At 43.2% G+C, this 13,949-nt stretch overlaps 2 protein-coding genes across 2 annotated transcripts; both read right to left on the bottom strand.

Annotated features, from left to right (window-relative positions):
* Window positions 1-646: 646 nt before the first annotated feature.
* Window positions 647-4,744, bottom strand: dnajc27 (DnaJ (Hsp40) homolog, subfamily C, member 27). Its single transcript, XM_069721282.1, has 7 exons — window positions 4,425-4,744; window positions 2,768-2,850; window positions 2,193-2,262; window positions 1,896-2,060; window positions 1,673-1,795; window positions 1,441-1,601; window positions 647-1,347 (listed from the first exon to the last, which is right to left on the bottom strand). Exons 1-7 carry the CDS (start codon window positions 4,509-4,511, stop codon window positions 1,215-1,217), a joined length of 822 nt encoding a protein of 273 aa, XP_069577383.1. The 5' UTR covers window positions 4,512-4,744; the 3' UTR covers window positions 647-1,214.
* A 554-nt stretch (window positions 4,745-5,298) lies between these two features.
* On the bottom strand, window positions 5,299-13,771 carry LOC138634386 (T-cell surface glycoprotein CD3 zeta chain-like). The gene is made up of 8 exons (XM_069721287.1): window positions 13,683-13,771; window positions 8,066-8,163; window positions 7,475-7,519; window positions 7,299-7,361; window positions 6,902-6,934; window positions 6,676-6,729; window positions 6,515-6,544; window positions 5,299-6,310 (listed from the first exon to the last, which is right to left on the bottom strand). The coding sequence occupies exons 2-8, from the start codon at window positions 8,156-8,158 to the stop codon at window positions 6,245-6,247; spliced, it is 384 nt and encodes a 127-aa protein (XP_069577388.1). The 5' UTR covers window positions 8,159-8,163; window positions 13,683-13,771; the 3' UTR covers window positions 5,299-6,244.
* Window positions 13,772-13,949: the final 178 nt, after the last annotated feature.

Here is a 13,949-nt window from a genome sequence, read left to right as displayed (position 1 = left end):
TTTTGAGGAAATAAAGTTCGTATCTACGCAAAACAACTTAAATCCTTTAACAGGAACAAAGCAGCAATTCTCAGAAGCAATAACTTAAATTAATATAAGTGAGGACAAAGTTGTCATCGGAGAGAACGAACTCGGAGTTATGAGGAAAAATAACAAGGATGTCGTTAACTCCGCCTTTCCAGGAAACAGCAGATGATTGGTTCCTGTGATCAGACAGGAAGTTAAGTTCAGGTCCAGGGTCCCGCCCCCTTACTCCCCCTGCTGGTCGGGACGTCGTTGACGACTTGACAGGTTTGATCTTGTTTTGAATATTCAACGTGCACTTTGATGACATCACACCTGTAAATCGTGTTGATTTGGCTTCTCGTGGACGAAATTCAGGATTAAATTAGCGTCTTAAAATTTTGTGACAAAAAGTGAATTTATCCAGAATAAAAGTCACATTTAACAAAATCTACTGACTCTTATTGCAGTCGTTGGTAATGTTAGATTTAAAGGCCAAAGTGAATTCACGCTGACCTTTGACCCGAAGGAACGAAGACGATAACTCGGCTAAATACGCAAAAAGACAAAATCCACGTGAAAACAACACGTTTGAGTTTTCAGACCTAAAAATCCACTTTTCTCCACATTTGGATGAACATGAATTAAAGGAAAGCGTACTTTACGTACTTTACGTACTTTACGTACTTTACGTACTTTACGTACTTTCTGGCAACGTTTCAACATTTTCACTAAAAATGGAATCCCTTGTTATTTTACATTTAAGATTTAGATTTAAATCTAATCTACTTTTCATTTTGAAATACTGTCAACGTTTGTCCGTCTCGCTTCATTTAAGTTTATTAAATATCGTAAACAGTTTGGACTAAAATCTAAACATTTACTGGATTTTTGGCTTAAACTAAATTTGAACCTTAAAATTGTTCAATTGATTCTTACGTCAATTTTAAAACAGATTCTCGTGTATTTGAACTTTTTTGCTCAAAGTTTTGAGTTTTTTTCCACAGAACTTCAAAATAATTGATTTTAAGAGACTATTTTCCTCCCGTTTCACACGTGGTGAAAACGCTGACTCGGCTCCTTCGTCCACGCGGCGCTCATCGTCTTCCGTTCGCTCGTCTCGGCGACGTTTGACGAAGTGTTTCAGCAGAAGGTCGTGAACGTCGCCGGCGTCCGGCGAGACGTCGGTGAAAGAAAGCGATGAGGCGGCGTTATTTGATGTTCTTCAGCAGCGACGTGCGAGCGTTCACCACGGCCTTGAAGGCGTCTTCGCTGCCGGGGGCGACGCATTTGTCCGGGTGCAGCAGGACCGCCAGCTTCCTGTACGCCTTGTTCACCTCCTCCCTGGAAACGAGAAGCGGGAACCAACAAACACGTAAACATACCGTACGTTTCTGTACAAGCGGGTCTTCTGTACGGAGGTCGTGGCCGACTCACCGCGTGGCGCCGGGCTTCACGCCCAACATATCCCAGGAGTCCTTGCTGTTGCGGATGCGTCGGATGGTGTCGGCCTGCTCCTTGGTGAAGCCGGCGTTGACCTCGGACACCGGACGCTTCCCGCCGTTCTCACACATGTCGGTGATGGAGGAGAAGAAGGACTGCGAGGAGAACACGGCGCTCAGGAACAACCCTTTCACAATAAAAGCCGCACGCTCGGACCAACAAATACCTGGAACATCTCGTTGATGCCCTCGCCGCTCTGAGCCGACGTCTCAAAGTAATGGAAGCCTCGTGACTCCGCCCACAGACGGCCCTCGCCCTCGTCCACCACCCGCCGCTTCGTCAGGTCCACCTGCGCACACGGCGGCCGTCCACTTCATCGTCTTTCACAATAAAAAACCCTTTCTATATTCTAAAAGCCTGCGGTGGGCGGAGTCAGGAATGAGGCGAACCTTGTTGGCGCAGACGACGAACACGATGCTGTCCATGTTGGCCTGAGAGCCCATTTCCTGTTTCATCTCGCCCAGCCAGCTGTCGAGGGCGTCGAAGCTCTCCCGCAGCCCGACGTCGTACACCAGCAGCACGCCCTGGCTGTCCTTGTAGAACTCGTTACGCACCTGCAAACACCACCGAGGAACAACACTGACCGGTTCCAACAGCTCCACCTGCTGGCAGCTTGCCCACATTACAACTCAGTACTTTTCATTAATCCTACAAATTTAACGAAACTGTGTTTTTTGGTGACTCACTTCGTAGAAGAAAGGATGACCGGCCATGTCGAAGATGTTCACTTTGATTTCTCGGTCTCGAACCTGAACTCTGAAAGAACAACACGCGGTAAAACACGTTAAAACACGTTAAAACGCATTAAAACACGTGTTAAAACACATTAAAACATGTTAAAACACACATTAAAACACGTGTTAAAACACATAAAAACACGTTAAAACGTGTTAAAACACATTAAGACACGTGTTAAAACACATTAAAACACACGTTAAAACACGTGTTAAAACACATAAAAACACGTTAAAACACATGTTAAAACACATTAAAACACATTAAAACACGTGTTAAAACATAAAAACACGTTAAAACACGTTAAAACACATTAAAACACGTTAAAACGCGTTAAAACACATGTTAAAACATTAAAACACATTAAAACGTGTTAAAACACGTTAAAATACACATTAAAATGCGTTAAAACACACGTTAAAACACATTAAAACACGTTAAAACACATTAAAACGCGTTAAAACGTGTTAAAACACACGTTAAAACACACGTTAAAACAGTCACGGGATGCAGTCGCTCAACTCACTTGGTGACTCCGTAGTCGATGCCGATCGTAGCCAGATATTTGGGGACGAACCTCTTCTCGCAGTAACGCTTGATGATGCAGCTCTGGAAAGGAACAGATTCTGATGAGCGCCGACACCTTCCATACAAAACCCCCTTCACAAATCAAGCTATTTAAGGGTGATCCACCAACCAGACAGACTTTCATCAGAATACCCGCCAGGCTTCACATTCCTGTTAAATGAAGACAGGACGAATGTTTCATGAGAAAGCTCGTTTTCAAAGTTGACATTTAATCTTAACGAGAAACTTGTGCGCCGAATTGCTGAGAAAATAGAGTTTGAGGTACATTTGTTAGAGTCTGAAGTTCAGACATATTAAAACATAAATAATGATCATTTTACCAATTCGGCTTCCAGATAAGTCTGAACTTCTCTATAATATCTTCGTTTTGAACTCGTTGTTGTGCTAAACTTGACTTTTGGCCTTTAGACATGTGAGTTTTGCAGATGATCTTATTTCATACAAGTTCTTGAGAGTTAAAATATTGTGAATGATAAATGAGGAATCTTTGGAGCCTCTTCGATCATTCAGATCATTTTAAAAACCAAGATGACTTCACTTCAGGGTTGAAGTGATTGACTGTTAACTGCAACATGAACCTTCATAAGAAACTGGTTTTTTAATCTTTACAAGTCAAATATTCTCCGAAATGTAAAGAACATGTCGATCTTTCTAAAACGTTTTCATGCATGTTCTCGATGTTTGTGGGATGTGTGACGTCAGCAAACACGTTGACCTTCAAATGGAGTCTGGTGACAACAAAAGTCACCATCATCAACACCAGATGAAGAGACCGGACCGGACCGGACCGGACCGGCCGGTTGCAGAACCGGACCGGACCGGACCGGACCGGACCGGACCGGACTTCTCACTGCGGGTTTCGAGCCCACATCATCAGCTGTCAGTCAAAATGAGCCTGAAGTCTGCCTGAGTTCGGGGCTCGGTAAGCCAGGGGGACTCGTACCAGGGACTCATACAGGGGGGCTCCTACCGGGGGGGGGGGGGCTCGTACCGGGGACTCGTACCGGGGGGGCTCGTACCGGGGACTCCTACCGGGGGACTCGTACCGGGGGACTCGTACCGGGGGGCTCGTACCAGGGGCTCCTACGGGGGGGCTCGTACCGGAGGACTCGTACCGGGGGCTCCTACCGGGGGCTCGTACCGGGGACTCCTACCGGAGGGCTCCTACGGGGGGGGGGGCCTACCGGAGGACTCGTACCGGAGGACTCGTACCGGGGGGGCTCCTACCGGAGGGGCTCGTACCGGGGACTCCTACCGGAGGGCTCCTACCGGGGGGGGGGGGGGGCTCCTACCGGAGGGCTCGTACCGGGGACTCGTACCGGAGGACTCGTACCGGGGACTCCTACCGGAGGGCTCCTACCGGGGGGGGGGGGGGACTCCTACCGGAGGACTCGTACCGGAGGGCTCGTACCGGAGGACTCGTACCGGGGGCTCCTACCGGGGGGGGGGCTCCTACCGGAGGACTCGTACCGGAGGGCTCGTACCGGGGGCTCCTACCGGGGGGGCTCGTACCGGGGACTCGTACCGGGGACTCGTACCGGGGGGCTCGTACCGGGGGGGCTCCTACCGGAGGACTCGTACCGGAGGACTCGTACCTTTCCCACCTCCGCGTTCCCGAGACTGATCACTTTCACCCGCAGCGACTTCTTGTTGTCTCGTCTTTTCGGCGCGTTTGTTTCCATCTGGATTTCCTTCAAATTGTCGTGTTTTCCTGTGAAAGTCTAATAAAACTAAAATAAGATAATAAGACGAAGATCAGATAATAAGACGAAGATCAGATAATAAGACGAAGATCAGATAATAAGACGAAGATCAGATAATAAGACGAAGATCAGATAATAAGACGAAGATCAGATAATAAGACGAAGGCCGCCGAGCGGAGGGACTCCGTGTTGTTGTTGTCGGGAGCTAACGAGGCTAACGAGCCGTTAGCGGAGTTGTTTCCGGAAGTGACTCGTTTTATGTTAGCATGTGTGCTAATGCTAAAGCTGCCATTGGAACAGCACACACTCTGCTAGCCATGTAGCGGTAAATGCTAACTAGCCGTTTGCGACCAGCGTCGAGACTTCCGCCTTTTCCTTTCAAAATAAAGCTGTTGTTATGCGATCTCCGTAAACAACATGCAAAAAAGATTCTTTATAAACCTTCAAAAAACACAAACTCTTCTCCAATCTCCAGCCAGGTGCTTTGTGTGCCTTTATTCCATCTTTGTTCACAGATAAAACCCCAAACTGACTAAATGAAATCATGGTTATCCCTTAATTCATCCCTTAAAAGCGCCTTTATGTGAAATGTAAGTTGAACAGAGTCTGAGCCGCTGAAAGACAACAGTCCTTTAAATATTACAACAAACTGATTCATGTTTATTTTTAAGGGAAAAGAAAAGCCTCATAAAAAAAGGTGCTTTTACTTTTTGTCCACCAGGTGGCAGAAACGTGTAAAATGAAATGTTCAACTGCCTGAAAAGAATTAATCAGTAAGACATTTTAATATCAGACACAAGCAGCTATTACAGAGCAAACATGACTTTTATAATGGAGCTAATATTCGTACAGAAACGTAACAACAATCGCGACTGCAAAAATTCTCAGGAAAAAAATCAGCATGAAAAAAACAAGCGACTGATTGATTATAACCATCTAAAGTTCTACAATAATAAAAAAGCACCCTGACCAACAAAGAAACTTAAAGCTGCACTGGTTTTTATTGTCTCATCCAAGGAGGCCCAAAAGGTTCAATTTTAAACAAGTTAATCATTTAAAGAAATCCTGACCAAAAATGAAATAAAAACTGGGACATTTTTTAAACCTTATTTAACATCACTGATTCACTGTGTAAATATTCACGCAGTTTATTTTCCTCTTATTTTCTTTCAGTCAAAGCCAGTCATGTGATTGGCTGTTCACTCAGGCAACAACCAATCACAGCACTGCTTCGGATCTTATTTTTTGTATTTTGTGATATTAAACAAAGATGCTCTGAAGTAAAAATATTAATGAGATGAACAATTTACAAAACAAACTGCTGTAATGAAACACTTTTTTTTTTTTTCAGATTAATGAACCTTCAGAGTACAGAAACTTTTTTCATTATTTAACAGCTATATGACACATCTTATGATTATGTATTCAAATTACTAATGAATTTATCCATTATTATTTATTGGATATGTCATCTTGAAGACAGATTGTATTGACATATTATACATTTTCAATTCAATTAACTGCTGGTAAAATCAAATGTGAGAGATTTCTCGTCTGTTATTGAACAATTCTTCAAACAAAAATGAGTTGGACCTTCTGGATGTTTCCTGAATCAAGACTCGACAAACCTTCGAAAAGTCGGACGCTCAAACTGTCACAAGTTCTGTCGTCAGAAAACGAGAACTTCTGAACTGAAGTCTGAACGGACGTCGTTAGCGAGCAGAAAGCGGCTGCATCTGCAGGGAGTCGTAGGTATCTCTGGAGGCCGAACTCAGACCCTGAACACATGGCAATCAGTCAGTCAACCAATCAATCAGTCAATCAATCAATCAATCAATCAATCAATCAATCAATCAATCAATCAATCAGTCAGTCAATCAATCAGTCAGCCAATCAATCAATTAGTCAGCCAGTCAATCAACCAACCAATCAATCAACCGTGTCTGAAGCAGGTTTGTTCAAATCAACTTTTTCCTGCTCACCTGATAAACCTGCTCGTTCTTCCTCTGACGCTACAAAAACACAAACATCTATTTATTCAGAACAAATTCTAAATAAATGATAATAAATGTGTTTTCTGGAAACTGAAATAAATGAGAACAAAAGCATGAAAGTAGAAAAGGTGTGACTGTTGAGCGCTCACCTCTCTTTTGACAGGAAGCTCTTTATATTGTCCGTCTGAGTTTTTAGTCAAACCCTGCGTTTAAAACACGTCACATATTATATACTTTATTAGAATATACCGTTGGAGACATTTCAAAATAACATCTTAAAGCCACGTTTACTATTTGTCTCCAATATGGAAGTCTGAAAAGTTCAATATTAAACGCATCACATGACTTAAACAACCAATGAAACGTGTTTGTTACCGTGTAGATGCCGTCGTCAGCCGTCCGCCGGTTCTAAAGACACAACGTGACACGTGAAATACATTTTTATTATTACGCCAACTTCAACGGTCAATCAGAACCTCATTCACATCAACTTCTACAACTTCTACAACTTCTTCAGAGTTCATTAGTGTAAGTTTGAGTCTGGTTCCTTCAAGGTTCCTTCAAGGTTCCTTCTCTGAGCTTATAGTTTATCAAAAACGCACGATTTTAACGTTTCGTGGAGATTGAAATGTTTTTGTTCTTAGATATTGTTGTTCAATGGAGCTCATTGGGTTCTCTAAAGGTTCTACGTGGGTCGGTTCTATTGAAGGGATTTCTGCTGTTTGTTAATCGTTAGCATAATTAATATGAGGTAGAACCACGGTGGACTCACTCTTCCTCTCTCGGCGTCTCTCACCAGCGGGGCGTAATCAACGGTGTTCTGGCCATTCAGGTCCTAAACACAAAAACACTGGTTAATCCTCTTCATCACTTCCTGTTCACCATCATTACTTCCTGTTCTGAAGAGCTACATTAAACCGTCGGTGTTCAGATGTTCCAGAGACTCACGGTGTAGACGCACTCCTCCGTCACCTTCACCTTGGTCTGGAAGAACTGCAGAAGAACAGGAACCACGGTTAGTCCAGACCGACAAGTCCTGAGTCCAGACCGACAAGTCCTGAGTCCAGACCGACAAGTCCTGAGTCCAGACTAACAAGTCCTGAGTCCAGACTAACAAGTCCTGAGTCCAGACCGACAAGTCCTGAGTCCAGACTAACAAGTCCTGAGTCCAGACTAACAAGTCCTGAGTCCACACCGATAAGTCTGAGTCCAGACCGACAAGTCTGAGTCCAGACCAACAAGTCCTGAGTCCAGACTAACAAGTCCTGAGTCCACACCGATAAGTCTGAGTCCAGACCGATAAGTCTGAGTCCAGACCGATAAGTCTGAGTCCACACCGATAAGTCTGAGTCCAGACCGATAAGTCTGAGTCCAGACCGATAAGTCTGAGTCCAGACCAATAAGTCCTGAGTCCAGACTAACAAGTCCTGAGTCCAGACTAACAAGTCCTGAGTCCACACCGATAAGTCTGAGTCCAGACCGATAAGTCTGAGTCCAGACCGATAAGTCCGGCCGTGTGAAGGTTCGTGGCCGACCCACCTTCTCCTTGATGAACATGCCGGTGATGATGATGCCGTACAGGCCGAGGAAGCCGTCCAGGATGTAACACATCTGAGGTTCGTACAGCGCCATCACGTCTGTGGAGGTCAAAGGTCAGAGAAAACAAAACAAGTCACTAAAAACGGAAGAAAAGTTAGTGGAGTTTGGTGGAGAGATTTTCATTGTTTTACAGCTGTCCACATACATCATGATTTATTGAAGTTTTACACCACAAAGAAGCAACACATTTAAAAAGGTGCGTTTGTTTTCTCCCCCAGCTCATATGAAGGAGTTTTTATTTCTGTATTCTGGTGTCTTCCTTTAAATGAAGTTGAGGGAAGGTTTGTTCGTGCAGTGTGTGTGTGTGTGTGTGTGTGTGTGTGTGTGTGTGTGTGTGTGTGTGTGTGTGTGTGTGTGTGTGTGTGTGTGTGTGTGTGAGAAAGAGCCTCGGTGGTTTCCTCAGCTGCTGCTGAGCTCTCGTGTGGCTCATTAACTGACAGGTGTGTTCACATGTGGTTCAGTGTGTGTGTGTGTGTGTGTGTGTGTGTGTGTGTGTGTGTGTGTGTGTGTGTGTGTGTGTGTGTGTGTGTGTGTGTGTGTGTGTAATACCAGTGTGTTAGTCAAACAGAAAGACAACCAAAGACACAAAAAATGCAAACTGTCTCCTGACTTGTGTCCATCATGTTTCAAACAGCAGAGTTCAGTAGAATGTAAAGAAAAGTTCATGGAGTTTGGTGGAGAGACGTCTGCTTCTTTCTGAGGAAATACATGATGTGGACACCAAATCATCTCTGTTTTTTTTCAGCTAATTGCTTCATCTTTGGTGTTTTAAACCTTCCTCCTCCTCCTCCCCCTCCTCCTCTTCCTCCTCTTTATCTCATCATGTTACCAGGCAGGTCTATCTGCATTCAGTCATCTCTACACTTTCAACTCCTCTTTGTCCGCTCTGCTATCAGCATCAGAAAAAAGCTTTTGGTTGTTCGGCTGTTTGAAGACATTTGAAGACGTTTGAAGACGTTTAGAGACATTTGAAGACATTTGAAGACGTTTAGAGACATTTGAAGACATTCGAAGACATTTGAAGACGTTTGAAGACGTTTAGAGACATTTGAAGACATTTGAAGATGTTTAGAGACATTTGAAGACGTTTGAAGACATTTGAAGACGTTCAGAGACATTTGAAGACGGACTGTGGGAAACAGTGACAAAATAATAAACCAATCTAATAAAGATGAATCGATAAAGCTCGACGGTGAACTTCTGAGAAATGTCACACAACATGAGACCTTACATCCTGCTTCTCCATGGCAACGCAGATGTCAAAAAGACATCATCAGTTCATGGTCGCTGAGGTCTGTAGTTGGTGTGTGTGTGTTAGTGTGGGTGTGTGTGTGTGTGTGTGTGTGTGTGTGTGTGTGTGTGTGTGTGTGTGTGTGTGTGTGTGTGTGTGTGTGTGTGTGTTGTAGCTGTGAATAAGATCACGTATGTATTCTTGTAATTTCTCGGTGTTGATGTTCAGAAATGAAGAAACAGTAGAAACAGTAGAAACTAGTAGAAACTAGTGGATGGAAAAATAATGAACTCATCGTACTTGTTCTATTGTCTCAGTATTTATCTGTCCACAGCATGTTCTCAGACACGACGTCTCCGTGTCTTGATCGTGTGACCTACGACCTCACTCAGTACTATCTGTCCACAGCATGGTCTAATTTACAACGTCCGTATGTTACGACGTCCATATGTCCTTATCTTGTGACCTACAGCTGAACTCAGATGTAAAGGGAATGGGGGTGGACGTCAACTGTTTGTCAAACTGTATAAAAGCTGAACTACGGAGGAGAGACGCTGAGCAATGCTGGACATCTTTCTTTGAGTGGACATGTGGAGTGAAGTAAACGGATGCTTGCTCCTTCTTGCATGAATAAATGTCCGATATGTTTGATTTTGAATACAGCCTCTGAGTCATTTTTCTAACACCAGTAGAAACGGTAGAAACCAGTAGAAACGGTAGAAACTATTGGAATCAGTAGAAACGGTAGAAACTATTAGAATCGGTAGAAACTAGTAGAAACGGTAGAAACTATTAGAAACGGTAGAAACTATTAGAATCGGTAGAAACTAGTAGAAACGGTAGAAACTAGTAGAATCAGTAGAAACGGTAGAAACTTGTAGAATCGGTAGAAACTAGTAGAAACAGTAGAAACTATTAGAATCAGTAGAAACTAGTAGAATCAGTAGAAACTAGTAGAATCAATAGAAACTAGTAGAATCAGTAGAAACTAGTCAAAACAGTAGAAACTAGTAGAAACAGTAGAAACTATTAGAATCAGTGGAAACTAGTAGAATCAGTAGAAACAGTAGAAACTAGTAGAATCAGTAGAAACTAGTAGAAACAGTAGAAACTAGTAGAATCAGTAGAAACGGTAGAAACTATTAGATTCGGTAGAAACTAGTAGAATCGGTAGAAACTAGGAGAAACGGTAGAAACTAGTAGAATCGGTAGAAACTAGGAGAATCGGTAGAAACTAGTAGAAACGGTAGAAACTAGTAGAATCGGTAGAAACTAGGAGAAACGGTAGAAACTAGTAGAAACGGTAGAAACTAGTAGAATCGGTAGAAACTATTGGAATCGGTAGAAACTAGTAGAATCGGTAGAAACTAGGAGAAACGGTAGAAACTAGTAGAAACGGTAGAAACTAGTAGAATCGGTAGAAACTAGTAGAATCGGTAGAAACTAGGAGAAACGGTAGAAACTAGTAGAAACGGTAGAAACTAGTAGAATCGGTAGAAACTAGTAGAAACGGTAGAAACTATTAGAATCGGTAGAAACTATTGGAATCGGTAGAAACTAGTAGAATCGGTAGAAACAGTAGAAACTATTAGAATCAGTAGAAACTAGTAGAAACAGTAGAAACAAGTAGAATCAGTAGAATCTAGTAGAATCAGTAGAAACAGTAGAAACTATTAGAATCAGTAGAAACAGTAGAATCAGTAGAAACTAGTAGAAACAGTTCAAACTATTAGAATCAGTAGAAACTAGTAGAAACAGTAGAAACTAGTAGAATCAGTAGAAACTAGTAGAAACAGTAGAAACTATTAAAATCAGTAGAAACTAGTAGAAACAGTAGAAACTAGTAGAATCAGTAGAAACTAGTAGAAACAGTAGAAACTAGTAGAATCAGTAGAAACTAGTAGAATCAGTAGAAACTATTAGAATCAGTAGAAACTAGTAGAATCAGTAGAAACTAGTAGAAACAGTAGAAACTATTAGAATCAGTAGAAACTAGTAGAATCAGTAGAAACTAGTAGAAACAGTAGAAACTAGTAGAATCAGTAGAAACAGTAGAAACTAGTGAGTCAGATGAAGTGAAGCTTTCAGCCGTAATGTTTTCTGTCTGAGTCACCGAGGAAACATCCATCATATGTTTAATGACCGTCAGTCAACTGTTCCGCTCGTTTCCATGACAACGTGTCGGTGTGAACGCAGCAGGAGAGCATCAGTACCGCCATGAAAACACGGGAAGAACAACACGCTAAACAATCCCGGATCATGTGAAAGCCGCCAACGTGTTGTGGAACGTGTTGTGGAAGGTGTTGTGGAACGTGTTGTGGAACGTGTTGTGGAACGTGTTTGTGTGAATTGATGCGATCTGGAGTTCGTCGGTTGTTGTCGTGACGCGTGTTCTGGAACCTTCTCCATTATTGCGCCATCGATCCGTCCCACCGAGATACGATGTTGGTTTTATCTTTACAAACTCTTATCTGCTGCTGTTCGGTCACAGAGCTGCAGATAAGAACCAGACGATAAACACGCTACACGCTATCTGACGGTCCAAACCAGCGTTTCACAGAACAGCGTGTTGAGGAAACACGAAGCCTTCGACGCGTCGCTGCGGTTTCACAGTCGACAGTTTGCACCTGAAACTGAATCCAGGACACTCGTCGTGTTTTCATTTCATCTTCCATCAAAGATGGCCGCCGAGTTGAGAAACAGCAAAAAGAAAGAAGTGAAAACGGTGCTTTCAGTTTGTGTTCTTTTCAAACCTTCCTGAGAGTCGGGTCTGAAACTGGTCTTCAGGTCACGTGAGCTCGCCAGCGTCCGTTCGAGGCTTCGCTGTGAGGTGAATCTGCGACGCTGCTTCCTGAACGGAGTTTCAGTCAGCGTGGTCACACCGACCACGTCTCCGGGAACACCGCCAACCTCCATTTCACACTTTTACACTGCAAACGACTTTGAATTTAAAGCGATCGTCGTTGGATTCAGGCCGACGTCAGTGAATGTACTTCGACCTGAAGAGCTTCGGCTCCGTTCATCCGACGTTTCTCGCTCACGTTTAACGTCCCTTCGTTAGTCGGAACAAAACAAACTCCAAAAATCAGCTGATAACGTTCAAGCTTGAAGAGAAAGGAACGAACACATGAATTCATCCTGAAAAGCCCGAACGCAGCTTTCTTCTTTCTGTTCACGTTCCAAAGATTTGAACTCAGACCACAAACAGCACCAACAGAGATGGATTTAGTCCGAGTTAAAGAGTTCACCGGCTCGCTCTACGTGTTCAACGTCGTTTTAACCGACTTTCTTCCAACTTGATGTTCGACTCAAAGATCTTCAAACATCGTTAAAACACCGCGTTCTGTGTTCGAAGGGAGAAAATGGAAATGTTTGAAACTGGTTTGGATCATTTGATCCCTTTTTTAATGACCTCATCTTTAACGGGTTAAAACTGGTGTTTGAAGGTTTAAACTTCTGTGAACTTTGTCTGGTTTAAACTGGACTTTGACCGCCTGAGCTGGAATTAAATATTTGTAAAGTGAGACGGTTTAAAAGTCTTTCATGGTTTAATCTGATCTTTTCATTTTTATGTTTGGAAAGTACAAATGTTCAGATTCCGGTTTAAAAATATGGACATTTCCTTCAAAACGTGAATAGAAAAATGAACAAAACAGAAAATGAAACATCTAAAACTGAAGTCAATAAAAGTCCTTGTGTTGACGCTGATCCTCATTTGTTCACTAACGTGCTAACCAGACGTGCTAACTGCTAAAGTCAGCTCAACTAGCTCATGAATTATTGGTTTTCTTGTGACAGATCAATCAGCTGGAGACAGAAACGATCAGTTCAGCCTGAAAACAGACAGAAAGGATCCGTGTTCAGTTCTGCTGACGAGAATAAAACCTCCAACATGGCCGCCAGCAGCCGCGTCTACATTCACATCTTTTTGTCTCCGGTTTGAAACTTTTTCTGCTGTTTGAAAACTCTTTTAATTTCTTCACACAAGAACAAAACACGGAAACCACAAATCCATATCCACATTTTCTGCACGTTACGATGCGTTCGAAGCTTTGCAGAGCTGTTGTTGAACAAAAGGTGTCAAACATGTTGGAAAGTTGTGACTAATGCATCATCTTCATCATCATCATCATCATCACCTGCTAAATACAACTCATTCAAATCAAAGTAGTGAAACTGATCTAATAATCCAACAGTCCGTTGTTTTTACAAAAGCTGCTTTCATTTCTAATCTTAAGCAGCAAGAAGGAAAGTCACATCTGTAAAATATATAAATATCTATATGTAGTGTGTGTGTGTGTGTGTGGGGGGGGGGGGGGGTCCTACCTGCCGGAGGAAACACCAAAACGAGGACCAGCAGGCCAGAAGTCCGGAGCTTTGTGAAAAGCGCTCGTGGTTCTTCCACCGGTCGTCACGACGAAGTGAAGCGAGCGTCGTCACGACGAAGCGAAGCGAGCGTCTTCAACTCGTCTGATGGCGGAACAGGAAGTGGTGAAGAGCTGCTGAGCAGGTGACACACGGTGACATACTTCTCCCACACGATGACACACACAAACACACCGCTCGGCTTTTAGTTCTTCATCGGCTGTTTTT

The sequence above is a fragment of the Brachyistius frenatus genome, unplaced genomic scaffold (genome assembly GCF_029030835.1).
Source record: "Brachyistius frenatus isolate BFR_SWC_R1_liver_20210118 unplaced genomic scaffold, ASM2903083v1 Contig_259, whole genome shotgun sequence".
Lineage (NCBI taxonomy): Eukaryota > Metazoa > Chordata > Actinopteri > Embiotocidae > Brachyistius > Brachyistius frenatus.
Note: the sequence above shows the minus strand (reverse complement) of the source record. Positions and strands in the feature narration are given on the sequence as shown.

Coding starts and splice junctions, on each gene's coding strand:
- dnajc27 (XM_069721282.1), bottom strand. CDS start 4,511: ATGGAAACAAACGCGCCGAAAAGACGAGACAACAAGAAGTCGCTGCGG. Junction 1,796..1,895: donor TCGTCGTCTGCGCCAACAAG/GTTCGCCTCATT, acceptor CCGTGTGCGCAG/GTGGACCTGACGAAGCGGCG. Junction 1,348..1,440: donor GTGAAGCCCGGCGCCACGCG/GTGAGTCGGCCA, acceptor TCTCGTTTCCAG/GGAGGAGGTGAACAAGGCGT.
- LOC138634386 (XM_069721287.1), bottom strand. CDS start 8,158: ATGGCGCTGTACGAACCTCAGATGTGTTACATCCTGGACGGCTTCCTC. Junction 7,520..8,065: donor GCATGTTCATCAAGGAGAAG/GTGGGTCGGCCA, acceptor GTTCTTCTGCAG/TTCTTCCAGACCAAGGTGAA. Junction 7,362..7,474: donor CGGAGGAGTGCGTCTACACC/GTGAGTCTCTGG, acceptor TTTTGTGTTTAG/GACCTGAATGGCCAGAACAC.